The sequence below is a fragment of the Nerophis ophidion genome, linkage group LG21 (genome assembly GCF_033978795.1).
Source record: "Nerophis ophidion isolate RoL-2023_Sa linkage group LG21, RoL_Noph_v1.0, whole genome shotgun sequence".
Classification (NCBI taxonomy): Eukaryota; Metazoa; Chordata; class Actinopteri; order Syngnathiformes; family Syngnathidae; genus Nerophis; species Nerophis ophidion.
Genome location: NC_084631.1, coordinates 20,673,136 through 20,695,622, shown reverse-complemented (window position 1 = coordinate 20,695,622; position 22,487 = coordinate 20,673,136). Strand labels below are relative to the sequence as shown.

Below are 22,487 nucleotides of genomic sequence, written 5' to 3'. Positions count from 1 at the left end.
TTCTATGTGTCATACTTGATCATTTTGCGATATTGCCATATTTTTGCTGAAAGGATTTAGTAGAGAACATCCTCGATAAAGTTTGCCATTTTTGTTACTTCCTGAAAAAGCCTCGCCTTTACTGGGAGTCCCAGACGATGACGTCGCAAGTGTGGGGGCTCCTCATATATTCACATTGAATGGGAGCCTCCAACAAAAACAGTTATTCGGACCGAAAAAAAACGACAATTTCCCCATTGATTTAAGCGAGGATGAAAGATTCGTGTTTGAGGATATTGATAGCGACGGACTAGATAAAAAAAAAAAAAACGAGTTAAAAAAAAACGCGATAGCATTGGGACGTATTCTGTTTTTAAACACATTTACAAGGATAATTCTGGGAAATCCCTTATCTTTCTATTGTGTTGCTAGTGTTTAGTGAGTTTAATATTACCTGATAGTCGGAGGGGTTTGTCCACGGGTGTGTTGACGCCATGTCTCACGTGTGTCAACGACAGCTGTACGGACGACACAAGCTCCGCTGATATCCGGTAAGAAGCGACTTTTTAACCACAATGTTCTCACCGAAACCTGCTGGTTGACATTCGGTTGGGATCCATGTCTGCTTTACTGTGCTCTGATCCATAGTAAAGTTTCAGCTCTGGGAATTTTAAGCAAGGAATCACCGTGTGTTTGTGTGGCTAAAGGCTAAAGCTTCCCAACTCCATCTTTCTACTGTGACTTCTCCAATATCAATTGAACAAATTGCAAAAGATTCAGCAACACAGATGTCCAAAATACTGTGTAATTATGTGGTTAAAGCAGACGACTTTTAGCTGCGTGTGTGCGCAGCGCTCATACTTCCTAAAAACACGTGACGTCCTGCGTACACGTCATCATTACACGACGTTTCCACGAAGAATCTCCCGGGAAATTTGAAATTGTAATTTAGTAAACTAAAAAAGCCGTATTGGCATGTGTTGCAATGTTAATATTTCATCACTGATATATAAACTATCAGACTGCGTGGTGGGTAGTAGTGGGTTTCAGTAGGCCTTTAAAGGTATGCCAAGAAGTATGTGAGATTTTTTAAAAATATTCTAAAAATAGCAACAATTCAAAAATCCTTTTTAAATATATTTATTGAATAATACTTCAACAAAATATGAATGTAAGTTCATAAACCGTGAAAATAAAATGCAACAATGTAATCTTTTGTGGACATGTTCCATAAATATTGATGTTAAAGATTTTTTTTTTTTTTATGTGAAGAACTGTTTAGAATTAAGTTCATGAATCCAGATGGATCTCTATTACAATCCCCAAAGAGGGCACTTTAAGTTGATGATTACTTCTATGTGTAGAAATCTTTATTTATAATTGAATCACTTGTTTATTTTTCAACTAGTTTTTAGTTATTTTTACATCTTTTTTTTCCAAATAGTTCAAGAAAGACCACTACAAATGAGCAATATTTTGCACTGCTATACAATTTAATAAACCAGAAACTGATAACATAGTGGCTTCACGGTGGCAGAGGGGTTAGTGTGTCTGCCTCACAATACGAAGTTCCTGCAGTCCTGGGTTCAAATCCAGGCTCGGGATCTTTCTGTGTGGAGTTTGCATGTTCTCCCCGTGAATGCGTGGGTTCCCTCCGGGTACTCCGGCTTCCTCCCACCTCCAAAGACATGCACCTGGGGATAGGTTGATTGGCAACACTAAATTGGCCCTAGTGTGTGAATGTGAGTGTGAATGTTGTCTGTCTATCTGTGTTGGCCCTGTGATGAGGTGGCGACTTGTCCAGGGTGTACCCCGCCTTCCGCCCGATTGTAGCTGAGATAGGTGCCAGCGCACACCGCGACCCCGTAAGGGACAAACGGTAGAAAATGGATGGATGGATGATAACATAGTGCTGTATTTTACTTATCTCTTTTTTTCAACCAAAATGTTTTGCTCTGATTAGGGGGTACTTGAATTAAAAAATGTTCACAGGGGGTACATCACTGAAAAAAGGTTAACCACTTACTAATTAACCGGATCATACATAGTTGTTGTTTTTGAGTCCTTTTTGTGTGCTTCCCTGATTATTTTTGGTCTCTTACAATCCCTGGTTTGTGCACTTCCTTGTTTTGTCTGGTTAGCTTGGTTTCACAATTGTCCCACCTGCTCTTGTTTTTACGCACACCTGGTTTTCATTGATTGCTTGAGTATTTAAGCCTGCCTTCTACCTCGTTTCTGTCTGGATTATTGTTTGCTCCATGCAACATACACGTTGGTATATCTTCGATGTCTTTTCTAGTGCTAAGTCTCGCCTTAGCTTCTCGTTCGCTCGGCACGCTTATTTTGGACTCTTTGGACTCGGCTAAGTTTTAGCTTAGGTTACCGTGCTTTTGGCACACCTTTATTTAGCTTTTTGTACCAGTGTTCTTTTACTTTTTGTATATTAAATTAAGTTTTACCTGCAATCCCTGCCTGTCTTGGTCCTCGGGGTGACACAAAATGATACAAAATGCGTTCCCAACGTGACAGGTTATTTGGACACGAGGGGAACATATTCTAAAATAACAAAGACTTAATTTAGAGTTATTCGGTTAGGGTTAGAGGGTTAGAGCAGGAGTGTCCGAAGTGCGAGTCGAGGGCCATTTGCGGTCCGCAGCTAATGGTTTACCGGCCCGCCACACATTCTGGAAATGCAATTGCAAAATAAAAAATAAAATAAAACATTTAAAAAGTAGAATGAGGTGAAATATAACTAGAAAAAGTTGCAATATTGACACAAATCTGCCATGCAGGCTGTTTTTTTTTTCTTTTGTCAACCATTATTTTGAATTGTTTTTGCCATTGCTCCAAAAAAAAAAATGATAATCAATTTTATAATGAATTGACATATTGAAGTCTCCAATTATTTCAAATATTTCACTTTAAATAGTTTTATGTGGAATATATTGTATATGTCGTGTGGTTGCCATACAAAAACACTGTTTTCTTTCTTACCATTAACGCAACTTCTTGAACAGGTGCGGTAGAAAACGGATGGATGGATTAAAATGCACGAAAATGTTTTATATTTTGAATGTTACTTTTAACACTGTGATTACAAGCGGAATTATTCATTTCTTACCGTGTTAAGCAGTGCCAGCTTGGATTTGTCTGAGAGCTATATGCAGTCATCAATAGAGCCACATCTGGCTCTAGAGCAGGGGTCACTAACGTGGTGCCCGTGGGCACTAGGGTCGCCCGTAAGGACCGGATGAGTCGCCTGCTGGCCTGTTCTAAAAATAGCTCAAATAGCAGCACTTACCAGTGAGCTGCCTCTATTTTTTAAATTGTATTTATTTACTAGCAAGCTAGTCTCGCTTTGCTCGACATTTTTAATTCGAAGAGAGACAAAACTCAAAAAGAATTTGAAAATCCAAGAAAATATTTTAAAGGCTTGGTCCTCACTTATTTTAATAAAGTCAATTATTTTTTTACTTTGCTTCTTATAACTTTCAGAAAGACAATTTTAGAGAAAAAATACAGCTTTAAAAATAATTTTAGGATTTTTAAACACACATACCTTTTTACCTTTTAAATTCCTTCCTCTTCTTTCCTAAAAAAATAAATAAATGTTCAAGTAAATGTATTTTTTGTATTGTAAAGAATAATAAATACATTTTAATTTAATTATTCATGTTAGTTTCTAATTTTTCAATGAAGAATATTTGTGAAATATTTCTTCAAACTTATTATGAGTAAAATTCAAAAGAATTATTCTAGCAAATCTAGAAAATCTGTAGAATCAAATTGAAATCTTATTTCAAAGTCTTTTGAATTTATTTAAAATGTTTGTTCTGGAAAATCTAGAAGAAATAATAATTTGTATTTGTTAGAAATATAGCTTGGTCCAATTTGTTATATATTCTAACAAAGTGCAGATTGGATTTTAACCTATTTAAAACATGTCATCAAAATTTGAAAATTAATCTTAATCAGGAAAAATTACTAATGATGTTCCATAAATTATTTTTTTAATTTTTTCAAAAAGATTCGAATTAGCTAGTTTTCCTCTTCATATTTTTCGGTTGAATTTTGAATTTTAAAGAGTCGAAATTGAAGATAAACTATGTTTCAAATTTTCTTTTTCTTTTTTTTTGTGTTTTCTCCTCTTTTAAACCGTTCAATTAAGTGTTTTTTTCATCATTTATTCTCTCTCAAAAAAGCTTCCGTAAAAGGAAAAAAAAAATGTACGACGGAATGAGAGACAGAAATACCCATTTTTTAAATATATATAGATGTATTTATTAAAGGTAAATTGAGCAAATTGGCGATTTCTGGCAATTTATTTAAGTGAGTGTCAAACTGGTAGCTCTTCGCATTAATCAGTACCCAAGAAGTAGCTCTTGGTTTCAAAAAGGTTGGTGACCCCTGCTCTAGAGCCATAGGTTCCCTACCCCTGTCCTAGAATCTTACCAGCAATTGCTCCTCAAAAAACATAAATCCAGTTAAATACTGATTATATATCTCTGATGTTTCAGCATCAGTTGGACTCATCTTCCCAACTGCCCCTTTAAAAGCACAAATATAGCAATCATACCTGCAGTTTTTCACAACTGCGACAGTATTCTTCCTTCCAACATAGCAGTCCATAAATAGTTTCAGCCAATGGCTACAGATCACACATTTCACACAGTCTTTATGTATATCAGATACAATAACTGCACACTGGAGGATTCCACTCCTTTTATTACTGGAGGCAGTTTGCTGTCAATCTAGTCTTCCTCAGTTGATTCAGCTGACCCCCAGTAAACCTCCTTTGTAAACAGGCGCTTCCTAGCAGCCAGCTCCCTGCTCTCAGGCTTGCCTATATTTAGGTCAGCATTCTCTAAAATACTCCTGAAAGTTTGATAAGCACACTCTTGGTGGTTGGGGTGAATATTAACTTCGTAATTTGAGATTTTGCAGATGATACATTTAAAATACCCCTCGCCAGAGGCCCCATGTTACTCCCTATTTAGTCTTTCTATTATAAACTCGAAGATAATACATTTCAGCATGGACTTTAAGAGTCAATTTAGTGGCACACTGGCTATTAGACACATTTTATACATATCGTATGGTACTTTAAAGTTTGTACAATCTGAGAGGTGTACTATTGGGCCTGGTATACATTATTCATATGCATATATTTGTTTGTACATATGTATTATGTCAGTTTTTCACATAATACCAGAACGGGTGTAGAGTACCGCATTTTTCCGGCTATAATACACACATAAAATCCTTTAATTTTGTCAAAAATCGACCATGCGCCTTATAACCCGGTGCCCCTAATGTACATAATAATTCTGGTTGTGCTTATCGACCTCGAAGCCATTTTATATGGTACATGGTGTAATGATAAGTGTGGCCGGTAGGTGGTAGTCACACATAGGAGATACGTGTAGACTGCAATATGACGCCAGTAAACAACACCAACACTTTCAATGTTCCACTGAAATTGATTGATTGAGTGATTGGTTGGAACTTTTATGAGTAGACTGCACAGTACAGTACATATTCCGTACAATTGACCACTAAATACGTTCTTCAACTTGTTTAAGTTGGGGTCCACGTTTATCAATTCATGGTACAAATATATACTATCAGCATAATACAGTCATCACACAAGTTAATCATCAGAGTATATACATTGAATTATTTACAATCCGGGGGGGGCTAGGTTTGGTTAAAATCAGTACTTCAGTCATCAACAATTGCATCATCAGAGAACTGGACATTGAAACTGTGTAGGTCTGACTTGGTAGGATATGTACAGTGAGCAGTGAACATAATGAGTTCAGAAAGCATAAGAACAAGTTTATACATTTGATTATTTACAATCCTGGGAGGTGGGATCTGGCGGAGGGAGGATGATAAATAAAGAACATTACACGCGGTACTCAAAAATACGTCAACATGTTTAAGTACGATTTTAAAGCCGCACCACTTGAAGGATTGTCGGCCCATTACGGCTACCGTAGTCAGAGATACAAATATTACTACGGTGTGAGTATAAGGACCACAAAAATGGCACCCATTGGCAGACATTATCTGGCGTTTTGTTTCACAATATTATGCACAACCAACTTTTCTTTCCGTCTGGTACCTGCTGATGTGTATTTGAGATCTGCATAAGTCCTGAACATTTGCACACATCCGCCATTGTAGTCTATAGAGATGCCATAGTCTTCAAGCTTCTTCTTTTTCACTATCTTCTTGTTATGGGACATTCACCCTCTGCTGTTGCCTTTTCTAATATAAAGTAGCGTAAAGTTCGAACTTTTATCTCGCTATGGAAGTGTTAAAACATACCGGTGCAGTGAGTTTACATTAGTCACCAACAGAACATTAGTTTTTAGAGAGTTCCGGTCGGACTTTTTTTCACTGGACATATTTCCGGCGTTGTTGCACTAGTGAGCCACGTATGAGGAGAAGCTGTTTGGTTATTGATTGAAGTAAAGTCTGAATATCATTAAAACAGTTAGCTCCATCTTTTGACACTACTTCCACTCCTGTCCTTGCACGCTACACCGCCACAACAAAGATGACAGGGAGAAGACGCTGTCGAAGGTGAGCCACGTAAATAAGACCTATGGCCATAAAAATACAGTATACAAAATATATTTTTATAAAAGCAAAGAGGAATGAGTCTTTTTGTAGAAATAACTCCTCTTCTGTGGCATGGAGAGTATGTGAATGAGTGTCCAAAATGGAGACCAGTTTGTTCAGTGATCTTGACTCTTTCCGACTCAAACCACTCCAGCTTCCGTCCAACAGTGCCAACCCCTTTAACACGTTTGTAAATCCTGTTATTGTCCTTGGCTTTGTGCGCTGTCCCCCGGCAGTAGATGGCACTTGCTACTCCAGACTGGTAGAAGATTTCCATTGTCGTGTTGCGTTAATTGAAGGATTTGTGCCTACTCAAGACATACACTCCTCTCGTTCTCATTTTTATACACCGCGTCAAAGTTGGTACTCCAGTCTAGTCCGCCCATGAAGTGTACTCCGGGTGTCCTCCAAATGGATGGTAAATAATGGGTTGATGCTGGTCTTGGTCCTCTTCTTAGTTCTGCTATTGTTAACGAGTTGATTCCTGCGTCACCAGCCCACAAAGCTGTTCACCAGTTTTTACAGTACAGGCCAATAGTTTGGACACACCTTCTCCTCATTCAATGTGGTTTCTTTATATTCATTACTATTTACATTGTGAAATAACTGAAAACATGTTTTATATTCTAGTTTCTTCAAAATGGCCACCCTTTGCTCTGAATACAGCTTTGCACACTCTTGACATTCTCTCCATGAGCTTCAAGCACACCTGTGAAGTGAAAACCATTTCAGGTGACTACCTCTTGAAGCTCATCGAGAGAATGCCAAGAGTGTGCAAAGCAGTAATCAGAGCAAAACGTGGCTATTTTGAAGTAACTAGAGTATAAAACTCATAAAACATTATATCGCCTCTTTTTGTTAAGTACATAACTCCACGTGTTCATTCATAGTTTTGATGCCTTCAGTGACAATCTACAATCTCAATAGTCATGAAAATAAAGAAAAACATTGAATGAGGTGTGTCCTGTGCAACCTCTAGACACGCTACCTCTACACATGTCCCCTCTAATTTTTCATGTGTGTAAGCAAACGCAAAAACTCCCTAAAAATTCAGTGGAGCACATGTGCGCAACATCAGACATGCACACTGCGGCCAAACCCACACCACACCTGTTTCAAACCTGACATCATAACAATTTAAATGTTGTACTATTATAATCAAATGACAGCAGTCATTTCCATGATATTACTTTATAATATAAGTGGTTTGGCCCACTTACAATAAGAATAACAATAGAATTGTGTTTTCCAATAACTGTGTATTAGTATTGAATATCCGGGTAGAGGTAAGATCACATTTAGTTCCCCTTAAAGTACCAGTGGAGTGGAAAAATAAGTTGACTCTATATTGAAGCTATTATCATATATGTTTGATTCATGACAACAAAAGACTTCCATATACGATAAATAAATAATACGGTCAAAATAGTATCAATCTCACGGAGATCCCTGAGCTATATTGACAGAAAACGAGGAAACCAGTCACGTGACATTGCGCGCTAGGAACCAGAAATCCCTTCTCCATCAACAATAATGCCGTTCGAGCAAGCTTTGTGAGAGCCAACAATGATTACTTTTATGAAAAATTATGATCCAACACCTTATATTTTTAGCCTGAACACAAAGAGGATGAGCACTAAGTTTTAGAAGCCAACTGCTACTCGGATGCAGCTCTGTTATGACAGTAGAATCTGCAACATTACTCGGTGGTAAACATACAAACTAACCATATTAAACCATAATAAAACAAGCAGTGTAATATTTCTACTCTCGCTTGAATGTCGACCGACAAGACATTCACATAGTTCTGTTTGGATGAAGATTCAATTACAATCCTAACGAAGGGTTAAAAAAAAGTTGTTGCAACAATTTCGACAGTAGGGACGGTATAGCTCGGTTGGTATAGTGGCCATGCCAGCAACTTGAGGGTTCCAGATTCGATCCCCACTTCTGCCATCCAAGTCACTGCTGTTGTGTCCTTGGGCTAGACACTTTACCCACCTTCTCCCAGTGCCACCCACACTGGTTTAAATGTCAATCAATCAATAAATGTTTATTTATATAGCCCGAAATCACAAATGTCTCAAAGGACTGCACAAATCATTACGACTACAACATCCTCGGAAGAACCCACAAAAGGGCAAGGAAAACTCACACCCAGTGGGCAGGGAGAATTCACATCCAGTGGGACGCCAGTAACAATGCTGACTATGAGAAACCTTGGAGAGGACCTCAGATGTGGGCAACCCCCCCCCCCCTCTAGGGGACCGAAAGCAATGGATGTCGAGCGGGTCCAACATGATACTGTGAAAGTTCAATCCATAGTGGCTCCAACACAGCCGCGAGAGTTCAGTTCAAGCGGATCCAAGACAGCAGCGAGAGTCCCGTCCACAGGAGACCATCTCAAGCGGAGGCGGATCAGCAGCGTAGAGATGTCCCCAACCGATACAGGCGAGCGGTCCATCCTGGGTCCCGACGAGCGGTCCATCCTGGGTCTCGACTCTGGACAGCCAGTACTTCATCCATGGTCATTGGACCGGACCCCCTCCACAAGGGAGGGGGGGACATAGGAGAAAGAAAAGAAGCGGCAGATCAACTAGTCTAAAAAGGAGGTCTATTTAAAGGCTAGAGTATACAGATGAGTTTTAAGGTGAGACTTAAATGCATCTACTGAGGTAGCATCTCGAACTGTTCCTGGGAGGGCATTCCAGAGTACTGGAGCCCGAACGGAAAACGCTCTATAGCCCGCAGACTTTGTAACTTTGTAAATGTAACTTAGATATTGGGTTTCACGATGTAAAAGCGCTTTGAGTCACTAGAGAAAAGCGCTATATTAATATAATTCACAATTGTGTCTCTGTTGCCACCTTGGGGAAGTGAAGTTTGACCAACCTGTCGGTTCATGGCCACTTTTGTCTACTACCAGAAGAGAAGTCTATGAATTACTTTTAGCAATTTTTGTGATGAAGCAAAAGCAGCCGCTAGTTAATAGTGTGTCAACAATAGCAGAGTAAGCTAGCATTAGGACACTGCTATCAATGCGTCCGCTTTGGTGCTAATAATAACAACATCACTCATATTTGGTACATTTTGAGGTCACGACATGTAAATGGAATATTGTTGGCGGTTTCTGGATGTTTTTGGAGAGTACAACGACCGAAGAAGACCCTCGATCTGTTGACTCAATTGTTAGCTATTTATTCACAATTTCAAATGCATAATAAAAGCCGAGCATATGTGTTCTAGTGTTACATAAGGTTAGTGGATGTTAAACACCACATCTCTTTCCAACTTTTGTGTATTTCCAGTATGACTGATCTAATAATATGGTCAGAGTGCAGAAGTGTCACTACGTAGAATCTCCGGAAATTACTGAAGGTGTTCAGAGCGTTTTGTGACATGTTATTATTTTTTTATGTATCTATTTATTTATTGTATTTATTTATATATTTATTTATTTTTTTGTGTCCTGTCCAGCTTCTTAGGCAAATCATATAGTTGATGTAGATGCCTGTATCGGCTGTTCAGATTTACTTTACAAAAGAGAAGTGTAGGATTCTTCTCTTGTGGCCTTATTTGTATTTGACTTTATTAAATGTATTTATATTATCATTTAATGCTGCCGGGCCGGAGCAGGAGGGGATAGGAAGAGGAAAAAGGAAGACAGGAGGAAATTGTGGGGACACAAGGGGAATTAGACAGAGAGACAAAAACAACAACAGCAAACACAACAATAACAACAACAATAGAACATCAGCAGCAAATATAATATGTACAAATATGATCATAAAAGTGATATCAAAGAAGCAGCTAGCAAAATAAATAATAATACAGAAATGACGATGAGCATTTTTACACTACAAATAGTGCAATACAAATACCAATAGAAATAGCGCCATTGATAATGAACAATACCAGTAATTTACCTCTATTAACAATACAGTTGTTCAACTGCAACAATGCATATACATAATGATAACTACAGATAAAAAAATAATGCTGAAAAATGGAGGGGAAGAAAGAGAAACAACCAATATTAACCTTGTAGATTGTTATACTAATAATATATTAAGCTTTGTCAGTGTGCCATGTGTTCCCCAGATTCCCCTAGGGCAGTGGTTTTTAAATGTGGGTACGCGTACCCCTGAGGGTACTTGAAGATATGCCAAGGGGTCCATGAGATTTTTTTAAAATTTTCTAAAAATAGCAACAATTCAAAAATCCTTTCTAAATATATTTATTGAATAATACTTCAAGAAAATATGAATGTAATTTCATAAACTTAAAAAAAAAAAAGTGTTGACAGCTACATTTTTTTGTGGATATGTTCCATAAATATTTATGTTAATGATTTCTTTTTTTGTGAAGAAATGTGTCATGATCCGCTACTTAGATCATGGCATATTCTGGTTTTGTTCTGTTATTTTGTCTTCATCAGTTCCTGGTGGCACTTCCTGTTTTGTTCTGTTGTCATAGTTACGTATTAGTGTCACCTGCCTTGTGTTTTTGACGCGCACCTGCCTCCTAATTTCTGTCTCTATTTAAACCTGCCCTTTTTTGTCATTCGTCCTCACAGTCTAATTTGCTGTCCAATGCAACAGGTGACGTCGTTATCCCCGCTTTTGATTGATTGATTGATTGATTGATACTTTTATTAGTAGATTGCACAGTTCAGTACGTATTCCGTACAATTGACCACTAAATGGTAACACCCGAATAAGTTTTTCAACTTGTTTAAGTCGGGGTCCAAGTTAATCAATTCATTGTGGTAAAGACTTTGTATTCCTTAGCTTCCACGCTATTCCTGTGTTTGTTCACCTAGCTCACATGCTAGCACTTTCAGTTATTTCTAGCTCCCATGCTAGTTCTGTTGGTTTTGTCTCTAGTGCTTTTGTGCAAGTGTTTTCTGTTCCTAGTCTGTTTTGTAATATAAATACATCATTATTTATTTCCTTCCCGCTGTGTCCATTCCGCCTGCATCAACGAGAGAACGCAACCGCATAGCCACAATGCCAGATAAGCGTCACAAAATGTTTAAAATTATGTTCATGAAATCAGAATGATCTCTATTACAATCCCCAAAGAGGGCACTTTAAGTTGATGATTACTTCTATGTGTAGAAATCTTTATTTTTAATAAATCACTTGTTTATTTTTCAACAAGTTTGTAGTTATTTTTCTATCGTTTTTTCCAAATACTTCAAGAAGCACTACAACTAATTAGCAATATTTTGCACTGTTATACAATTTAATAAATCAGAAACTGATGACATAATGCTGTATTTTACTTCTTTATCTCTTTTTTTTTCCAACAAAAAATGCTTTGCTCTAATTAGAGGGTACTTGAATTAAAAACATTTTCACAGGGGGTACATCACTGAAAAAAGGTTGGGAACCACTGCCTCATGGCAACAACGAGTAAATGTGTATTTGTATGTACAATATATTTGACTGGAAATTTTTGACATTTTAATTGGTGTTTTGACATAATTTGTTGATTGTAAATACAATTTGATGTATAAGCATATAAAGTCAACTTGTTTTTCCACTTTACTGGTATTTTAAAACATTCTCATGTTGCACAATTTGATGTAGGCATGGGATAAAGTGTGCATTTCTGTAACTTTTTGTCTCTAAAAGTATCATTTCATGAGCACTTCCGTAATCTAGTAACAACATTTAGTGATGAATAACCATAAATTAACCTTCTGAATAAATATCAGTAGAATAAGCACACATCTGATTGGGGAGTCAGAGTGTAACGACCTGGAATTCACACTCTGTGTGGTGTTGGAGTTGACCGACTTTTTGTTTGGCCATAAACGCATCAGTGTGTGTGTGTGTGTTTTGGCGCTAGTGAGAAAGGGCGAGCGGGTGCTGTTGATATGACAGAGGACAGAATTGGTTTTGGCTTGTTTTGTACGGCATAAAATTACCAGTTTTGCCGGATACATTTTTTACTAAATATTTTTGGTGTGGTAATAAAGAGTTGTTCTCTATTAAGTGTAATGTAATATCCTGCACCTTCTTAAAGCGTCTTGACAGACGTTACAATGATAATAATAATAGTGTTGACGAACATTGCTTTATCTCTTGTGACAACCTGTCACCTGTCACTCACAGTTGCATTGGAAAATCATACAGAATAAATTATATGTTTATTTTGTTTAGAGTTCAGATTGGATTTGATTTTGTGCGCGCCGTAGATGTGCTGTGTGCAGAGGATTTGTGAGGAATGCATAATTGCCTTAGAGCAGACACAATTTAGATAGAGGGCCACATGGAGAAAAATCCACTCCCAAGTGGGCCGGACAGGTAAAATCACAGCACGATAACTTAAAAATAAAGACAACTTCAGATTGTTTTCTTTGTTTAAAGATAGAAAAAGTCCATTCTGAAAATGTACTAGTAATAGTAATAATAGTATTCTACCTTTATTTGTCGTTATTTATACTTTCTAAATAAATGATGTGATAATGTTCATCAGTCAACTCATTGCTGTTAATTTTAAATCTAACAAGATAAAAACAATTGAAAGATTGTTATTGTTTTCATTTAAATGTCCCGCCCTCTAACGTTTGACCAATTAGAAAGCCAGTGAGTGCGTCACATCCAGGTTGCCAGTTACGCACCGTCATCTTCGTCTAGCTACTGCCACTGGTAAAGTTACTAAACATGTCAGACCTTAGTAAATCTAAAAGGTGTCGTTACAATTCTCAACTTATTTATGACAAAGCCAGGAACAAAACGAGGATTTGTTTCGGGGATGGCTTTTAAAAGATGGAGACGATTAAAGGCGGGCAATATTTTCTCCTCTGACGCCAAACTTGCTAATTTCCTCCTTGATAGGTAAGTCAGGCATTTATGTTCTCTTATTTGTAATGAATGGACATGGACATTTTGTATGGAAACTATATTGTCCGATACAGTCTATGATCTTGTCTAACAAAGCTTGTATGTTCGTGCAACCAATACTTAGTGTGGTGGTGCTTAGCTCCTAATGTAATGCTTGGCATGCTAGCCCGGTCAATGACGAATCGACATACAGGCTAACGGGGGAAATATATGCCTGTTAGCCTGAATTCGAACTGACAGAGCAAACTGTCTTTTCGACAAATAAAGCCGATGTGGAATTCTTCAGAATTCTCTCTGTTCTGAGGGGAAAAAAACTGGGGCTTCGTCGACAAGTAGTCAACGATTTGGAAAACGGTGAATGCTCAAGCTGGTTCTCATTCAGTGTTACTTGGATGGTATTGGAAGCAAAGGCAAAGTCAGACACCTGGCTCGAGCGGTACCTCCACTGCCATCCAAGAGCATCCAAAAGCATAATGCAGCAGATAGATGACATCATCATCAACACCAACATGGGGCCGGTCGGCAAACCGCAGATGGTCCAGAGCACATGTGGTGGGTAGTACAGTCCGTAAGCCCGAACCAGTCTCTCCATTACCTATATGACAAGTGATGTCAGCACGGTTGTTAAGTTCGGATGAGGTGGCGTACCAGTACCAGGCAGGAGGTTTCCAAATTGAACGGTCACCTTTTCCTGCACCAGCTGTTGGCTATAGGACCTTGGGACTGATGAGATCCGGTCTTGCTGCCTGAGTTTGTTTGACTTTCTAAGGTTTTGTCTCCTCAATTGTTCAGCTGTCAAGTGGGGCGATTTCCGTCCTATTGAGGAGGAGGGGGTGGCAGCTCGTAAGGGAGGAGATGTATCGAAAATATCACAGCAAAGTAGGGAGAAACAGAAAAGGATAGTGAGCTGAAACAGTTTAAAAAAGTCTTATCCAGCTCTGCGATTGTCCTTTGAGGCCCCTAATTTCCCATTCTGCTGGAGTTCACTTCCACCTTTCGACAATCAGACTCCTTGGCAGTTCTTATTCTCCCCTTGAGTAGAACCTGTGTCTTGTCTGACAACAGATCTGAAATGTTTTTGTTTTGGTTGAGTCGGTCATACGGGTCACTCGTATCCCGTTTGTGTGCTCACAAACAAGACAATCTATTACCAACAGCTAGGTCGTTCATGAATGGCTGCCTGTCCTGTATAACTGGGAATGGGAAACATTTTTATATCTTAGGTTACTGCGGAATGTACTAGCGTCTCAGGTCTTCTGGAAGATTTTACATGTACCATATTTTTCAAACAATAAGCTGTATATACAAAGCACAAAGTACCTCTGGGATCAATACTTGGATCAAAGTTGTTCAATCTTTATATAAATCCATCCATCCATTTTCTACCGCTTTTCCCTTTCGGGGGTGCTGGAGCCTATCTCAGCTGCATTCGGGCGGAAGGCGTGGCACACCCTGGACATGTCGCCACCTCATCACAGGACCAACACAGATAGACAGACAACATTTACACTCACATTCACACACTAGGGCCAATTTAGTGTTGCCAATCAACCTATCCCCAGGAGCATGTTTTTGGAAGTGGGAGGAAGCTGGAGTACCCGGAGGGAACCCACGCAGTCACGGGGAGGACTTTTAAACTCCACACAGACAGATCCCTTGCACAGGATCGAAACCGGGACCTACGTATGTATTTTAATTAATTATTGTGGCCAGTAGGTATCGACAGAAGCAATTACCACTCAGAGCGGCCGTGCCAGTAACTTAAGGGTTCCTGGTTCGATCCCCAGCCTCCACCGTCCTAATCGCTTCTGTTGTGTCCTTGAGCAAGACACTTCACCCTTGCTCGGGGAGAACATGCAAACTCCACACAGAAAGATCTCGAATTCAGGATTGAACACAAGACTACTCAGGACTTTGGTATTGTCAGGCACATGCACAAACCCCTGTTTATCTATGCTGCTCCAATCTCTATATAAATGACATTTGTAAAGTTACAAAATACTTAAAGTTAGTATTATTTGCCGATGACACAACTGCGTTTTGTTCAGGAGAGGGCACACAGAGGTTTGGTGATAGCGGGGGGTGTATATTGTAGCGTCTTGGAAGAGTTAGTGCTTCAAAGGGTTCTGGGTATTTGTTCTGTTGTGTTTATGTTGTGTTACGGTGCGGGTGTTCTCCCGAAATGTGTTTGTCATTCTATTTTGTTGTGGGTTCAGAGAGTGGCGCATATTTGTAACAGTGTTAAAGTTGTTTTTACGGCCACCCTCAGTGTGACATGTATGGCTGTTGATCAAGTATGCCTTGTATTCACTTGCGTATGTGAAAAGCAGCATGTATTATGTGACTGGGCCGGCACGCTGTTTGTATGGAGGAAAAGCGAATGTAACGGCAGGTTGTAGAGGACGGCAAAGCGCCTTTAAGGCACGCCCCCATTACACAACATTTCCCAATTGTTAGAGAACCCACTGTTTAATATGTTTCTGTGTATGCTTCACTGATGAGAGTATTTGGTGAACATAATTTTGTCCTACTAATTTCAGCAGTCCTTGAACTCACCATAGTGTGGACTGTGATGTAACAGTTTCTCTGTCTCATTGTGTCCACCAAAAGTTTTATGCTGTGCGTGAGTGCACAGAAGTGAGCTTTGTTGATGTTATTGACTTGTTGGAGTGCTAATCAGGCATAATTTATCAGTGCATGACTGCAAGCTAATCAAAGTGAATATGCTATTTAAGCTAGCTGTATTTACATATTGCATCATTATGCCTCATTTGTAGGTGTATTTGAGCTCATTTAATATCCTTTACTTATGTCCTCTTCATATTTAATTTATATTTGCATGTCTCATGACACATTATCTGCATGTAATATTGGCTGCATTTCATATAGTTGTTTGTATGCCATGCTGTTCCAGACCATAGCAAACATTACCTAGCTTGCCAAAGATTATGATAAATCTATTAAAAGAAGACAGCCTGCAGTTTCTTTTAACTTGGACACACACATCTTTACCTTTGGCCATTCAAAGCCGGTTATTTCCAGGAGTTATCTCACCTTCTGAGTAGCCTCTGATTTACTAATGGTTTTTAATGTTGTAAAAATGTGTAGAATAAATATACAATTTCAACATTTCTGTCAACGAAGATGTGTTTCAGCCTGTGAAACATAGTCATTTTGATAGTAGGCCATTATAGCTAATATAGACACTTACACCATGTGTTTCCTTCTTTATAAGACTTATTTTCATTTTTTGCGACTCCAGGCAGATTTGTTTTTTGTATTTTTGGTCCAATACGGCTCTTTCAACGTTTTTGGTTGCCGACCCCTGGATTAGACATACCAAAACTATTATCAATGTCCCCAAAACATCAGATGATAGGCAGAGGGAAGGCCAGATGTGGCGGTTGAAAATGTGTGTGTGTGTTTTTTCAAATGAAGATCAGGACAAATGTGTGAATTTTAAATGTATATTTGCTAATATTCTAACACAGTGGTCACCAGATGAGTAGCCCGCTGGCCTGTTCTAAAAATAGCTCAAATAGCAGCACTTACCAGTGAGCTGCCTCTATTTTTTAAATGTATTTATTTACTAGCAAGCTCGTCTCGCTTTGCTCGACATTTTTTATTCGAAGAGAGACAAAACTCAAATAGAATTTGAAAATCCAAGAAAATATTTTAAAGGCTTGGTCTTCACTTGTTTAAAAACATTCATTAATGTTTTTCCTTTGCTTCTTATAACTTTCAGAAAGACAATTTTAGAGAAAAAATAAAACCTTAAAAATGATTTTAGGATTTCTAAACACATATACCTTTTTACATTTTAAATTCCTTCCTCTTCTTTCCTGACAATTTAAATCAATGTTCAATTATTTCTTTTTTATTGTAAAGAATATTAAATACATTTTTATTTAATTATTCATTTTGGATTCTGTTTTTTCGACGAAGAATATTTGTGAAATATTTGTTCAAACTTATTATGATTAAAATTAAAAAAAAATATTCTGACAAATCTAGAAAATCTGTAGAATCAAATTTAAATCTTATTTCAAAGTCTTTTGAATTTATTTTAAAATTTTTGTTCTGGAAAATCGAGAAGAAATAATGATTTGTCTTTGTTAGAAATATAGCTTGGTCCAATTTGTTATATTTTCTAACAAAGTGCAGTTTGGATGTTAACCTATTTAAAACATTTAATCAAAATTCTAAAATTAATCTTAATCAGGAAAAATTACTAATGATATTCCATAATTTTTCTTTTTAATTTTTCCAAAAAGATTCAAATTAGCTAGTTTTTCTCCACATTTTTTTTTCGGTTAAATTTTAAATTTTAAAGAGTCGAAATTGAAGCTAAACTGTGTTTCAAAATTTAATTTTCATTTTTTTTGTGTTTTCTCCTTTTTTAAACCGCTCTAAGTGTTTTTTTCATCATTTATTCTCTACAAAAAACCTTCCGTAAAAGGAAAAAAAATGTACGACGGAATGACGGACAGAAATACCCATTTTTTGATATATATAGATTTATTTATTAAAGGTAAATTAAGCAAATTGGCTATTTCTGGCAATTTATTTAAGTGTGTATCAAACTGGTAGCCCTTCGCATTGATCAGTACCCAAGAAGTAGCTCTCGGTTTCAAAAAGGTTGGTGACCCCTGCTCTAACATACACAGCAGGACCTATACTGTAAATGCATACAATGTTCACAGTATGCATAAGGTGACGGTGCTACTGTACTCTAATGGAAGCTCTCGCATTCAAGGAATAATTAATCAAATGGTAATTTATTTAAGAGTACATGATTCAAGAAAGCGCCCGCATGCAAGCACCCACCCACTTGCACATCCTGGAAGGCATTCGAGCTTTTGATTTTTCAAAGACTCAGAAGCTGACTGGTCCACATTGTGCTGCTCAACACACAGCATATTAACACAACCCCATTCACAGCCCTTCATAATCCTCTCCACAGTAACAAATCTCTCAAAGGTTGGCAGCATACCAGAGCTGCTGCCATGTTTCCTCTCTCTCCCATAACTCTGTTTTACTTACATGCTCACACACACACGCACGCACGCACGCACACACACACACACACACACACACACACACACACATATAGACTCATATTTATATCTTTTGCAAATATTGCAATTTTGTCCATCCACACCTCACACCCACAACACTCCTTCATTTTCAGTCTGTAGTTCCTCATTTTCTTTTTCTCCAATGCTCCCCGACATGAACAGTCAGCAACACCCATCTGGAAATTCACAGAGGGGAAAATGGAGGAAAAGGAATCCACAGCTGGGATTTATGAAATATCGGGATATATTTGAATGAGAGCGGAGGGACTTTTGTGTAAATGTAATTTTGGTAAACAAAAAAACAGTTAATAATGTCCTCTGATTCATAAATTCAAGAAAGAAATGTAGTTGGAAAAAAAAAGAATCAATCAATCAATCAAATTGTATTTATATAGCTCTTAATCACAAGTGTCTCAAAGGGCTGCATAAGCCACAACGACATCATCCTCTCAGATGTGAAGTGAATTATATTTATATAGCGCTTTTCTCTAGTGACTCAAAGCGCTTTACATAGTGAAACCCAATATCTAAGTTACATTTTAAACCAGTGTGGGTGGCACTGGGAGCAGGTGGGTAAAGTGTCTTGCCCAAGGACACAACGGCAGTGACTAGGATGGCAGAAGCGGGAATCGAACCTGCAACCCTCAAGTTGCTGGCACGGCCACTCTACCAACCGAGCTATACCGCTCCACATCAGGGCAAGAAAATACTCAAACCAATGGGATGCAATGAGAAACCTGATGAGTGGTCCTCCCCGGGTCCCGGCTTTGAACAGCTGCGGTCACCTAATAACGCAGGAGAGGGGGGCAGAGCAGAAAAGAGACGGCAGATAAACTGGTCATAATAGGGGGGTCTATTTAAAGCTGTGGTCCCCAAAATTATTGACTCGGGGGCCGCATTGGGTTAAAATAATTTTGCCGGGGGCGAAATGTATATATATATATATATATATATATATATATATATATATATATATATATATATCCATCCATCCATTTTCTACCGCTTATTATATATATATATATATATATATATATATATATATATATATATATTCACAAATATACACATATTCCTCGCGCACTAATTGACTTAATTGACTGAAAACATGACAGCAAATGCGCACTCCATCAATGGAAAAATGCATTTTTAGACTATATGACTTGCCTGAGCGGCAAGGAGACACAAGCAATAGAAAATGAATTGGAAAGGACAGATTTTTTAAAAATGATCAAAAATAATTGTTTATATTTTTTTTAAACTTGGGATTTCCCGCAGGCCGGACTTTGGACACTGGCGGGCCAGATCTGGCACCCGGGCTGAAGTCTGGGGACCCCTGATTTAAAGGCTAGCGTATACAAATAAGTTATAAGATGGTGGTCCGGATCATGTTTTTGTTATGTTCTGTCAATTTAAGACTCCTTTAGTTCCTGTTTTGATGATTTTCACGTGCCTCTGGTGTTCGGGATGCGCACCTGTTTCCAATAAGACACGGTATTTAAGCCTGCCTTTGCCAGTCAGTCAGCCTGCCGTCATTGTTTGCCTCATGCCTTGCCGAGTAAGTTTTTCTTGTTCCATGCCATAGTTTATGCTAGTTGTTTGCTCCATGCCTAAGTCTTATTTCCTGGCACAGTTTTGTGAGGTTCCGTGTCCATAGTTACAGTGGGGCAAAAAAGTATTTAGTCAGCCACCGATTGTGCAAGTTCTCCCACTTAAAATGATGACAGAGGTCTGTAATTTTTATCATAGGTACACTTCAACTATGAGACACAGAATGTGGAAAAAAAATACAGGAATTAACATTGTAGGAATTTTAAAGAATGTATTTTTAAATTATGGTGGAAAATAAGTATTTGGTCAACCATTCACAGCTCTCACTGATGGAAGGAAATGTTGACTTAAAATCTCTCGATACATGGCCCCATTCATTCTTTCCTTAATACAGATCAATCGTCCTGTCCCCTTAGCAGAAAAACAGCCCCAAAGCATGATGTTTCCACCCCCATGCTTCACAGTAGGTTTGGTGTTCTTGGGATGCAACTCAGTATTCTTCTTCCTCCAAACATGACAAGTTGAGTTTATACCAAAATGGATACATGGATGATACAGCGGAGGATTGGGAGAATGTCATGTGGTCAGATGAAACCAAAATAGAACTTTTTGTATCCACAGACCGGTCAAGGCTTAATAATTTGTCCCGCGGCCCGAGGGGGGGCGGGAGGGGGTCCTTTTTTTATTCTTCTTCTTTGTCATGAAAAAGGGACGTTTTTGTCATGAAAAAGGGAGGTTTTTGTGGTTGTTGCACTAATTGTAAGTTTATATTGTGTTTTTTATGTTGATTTAATAATTTATTTATTTATTTTTTTTTTTTTATAAAAAATTCTTCTGCGGCCCGGTACCAATCGGGCCACGGCCCGGTGGTTGGGGACCACTGCTCTAATGCACTTTGTGGGAAGATTTAGGCTAACAGGGTTCTGCAGTTTGTTATTAGAAAATCTCTCATCCGTGTCTCTAATTAAGATGCATAGCATCTCCCCGAACGTCAGTGCAGCTAATTATCAAACAATGTAGTGCTCACCAGATATAAGAACTGGCAGCCTCTGTCGTCACGTTACTAACCTATTACTGCTGCAATTACCAAGCGTCTGTCATCCGCCTTGTTATTTCATTGGCATTCTCTTTTTGGTTATTTACTAATGCCTGTCTGCGTTTATTTCCCCCTCTTTCCCTTTTCTCTTCTGGATTTCTTTCCTCTGTTCTCTCTCCAGGCTACGGCTTTGTTGATTTTGACAGCCCGGCTGCAGCACAGAAAGCCGTGTTGTCTCTCAAAGCCACGGGAGTGCAGGCGCAAATGGCCAAGGTAGGCTGCCAAACTGCTTCTTTGTGTGCTATCATTAGCACCTTGTTACTCACACACACACACACACACACACACACACACACACATCCATCGGCTTGTTTAAAAAAGGTATACGACTGGTGATATGTCTTTGAGTTCCACAGCGGAAGCAATGCAGCAGGCATTAAACAAAGTGCGTACTGTGCATTTTTTCCATAACAAACTAAGCATCAACTGTGCTGCTGTGTTTATTTGCTGACAGGTGGAAACCACAACTTCTAGCCAGCCAATGCATGTGTGACGTTATTATTATTATGATTATATTGTCGTCACGTTATCAGAATGAAGACGCAGGGGCTGAAAAGTTACTGTCATAAGCTGTTTGTTGTTGAGTTTGGGTGGGTGTGGGTGGCACTGGGAGCAGGTGGGTAAAGTGTCTTGCCCAAGGACACAACGGCAGTGACTAGGATGGCAGAGGCGGGAATCGAACCTGGATCCCTCAAGTTACTCTACCAACCGAGCTATACTGCCCCAAGTTGCGTTATAGCGTCCTCAAAAATCAAAACATTTCAAAGCGAGACTAGAGCTTATGCAGGTTTTAAATCAGGGGTCTCAAACACGCCGCCCGCGAGACGTTATTTTGAGGCACCCACCTTAATATGAAACTTTAATGTTAGTGCGGCCCGAGTGTTTTATATGAATGACGCTTGACAGCGTTGTGTTATTTGAGTCCAAATTGGCTCTTTCAACGTTCGGGGTTGCCTACCCCTGCAATAGTGGAAAAGCGGCAAATAGTGAAAGCGACAGACGTTGCCATGGAGACGAAGGTTTTCTTACTTCCCTGGCTGCAGTCACACCGCAACACCTGTCCGTCATTAATAACAGTCCCTGATAACCTAGACCAATAAATGATAAATGATGTCATAAGCTGTTTGTTGTTGAGTTGAGTCTGGGTGGGTGTGGGTGGCACTGGGAGCAGGTCGGTAAAGTGTCTTGCCCAAGGACACAACGGCAGTGACTAGCATGGCAGAGGTGGGAATCGAACCTGGATCCCTCAAGTTACTCTACCAACCGAGCTATACTGCCCCAAGTTGCGTTATAGCATCC

At 38.7% G+C, this 22,487-nt stretch overlaps 1 protein-coding gene across 3 annotated transcripts in view; it reads left to right on the top strand.

Annotated features, from left to right (window-relative positions):
• rbms3 (RNA binding motif, single stranded interacting protein) overlaps positions 1–22,487 on the top strand; it is an 807,584-nt gene that overhangs the window by 270,330 nt on the left and 514,767 nt on the right. For all 3 annotated transcript variants that reach the window (XR_009803506.1, XM_061882138.1, XM_061882137.1), the window contains exon 4: positions 21,310–21,401. Coding sequence is in view for 2 of the 3 variants with exons in the window: in XM_061882138.1 (XP_061738122.1) it covers positions 21,310–21,401 (92 nt within the window). In the remaining variant the exon portion in view is untranslated. The remainder of the gene's footprint in view (positions 1–21,309; positions 21,402–22,487) is intronic.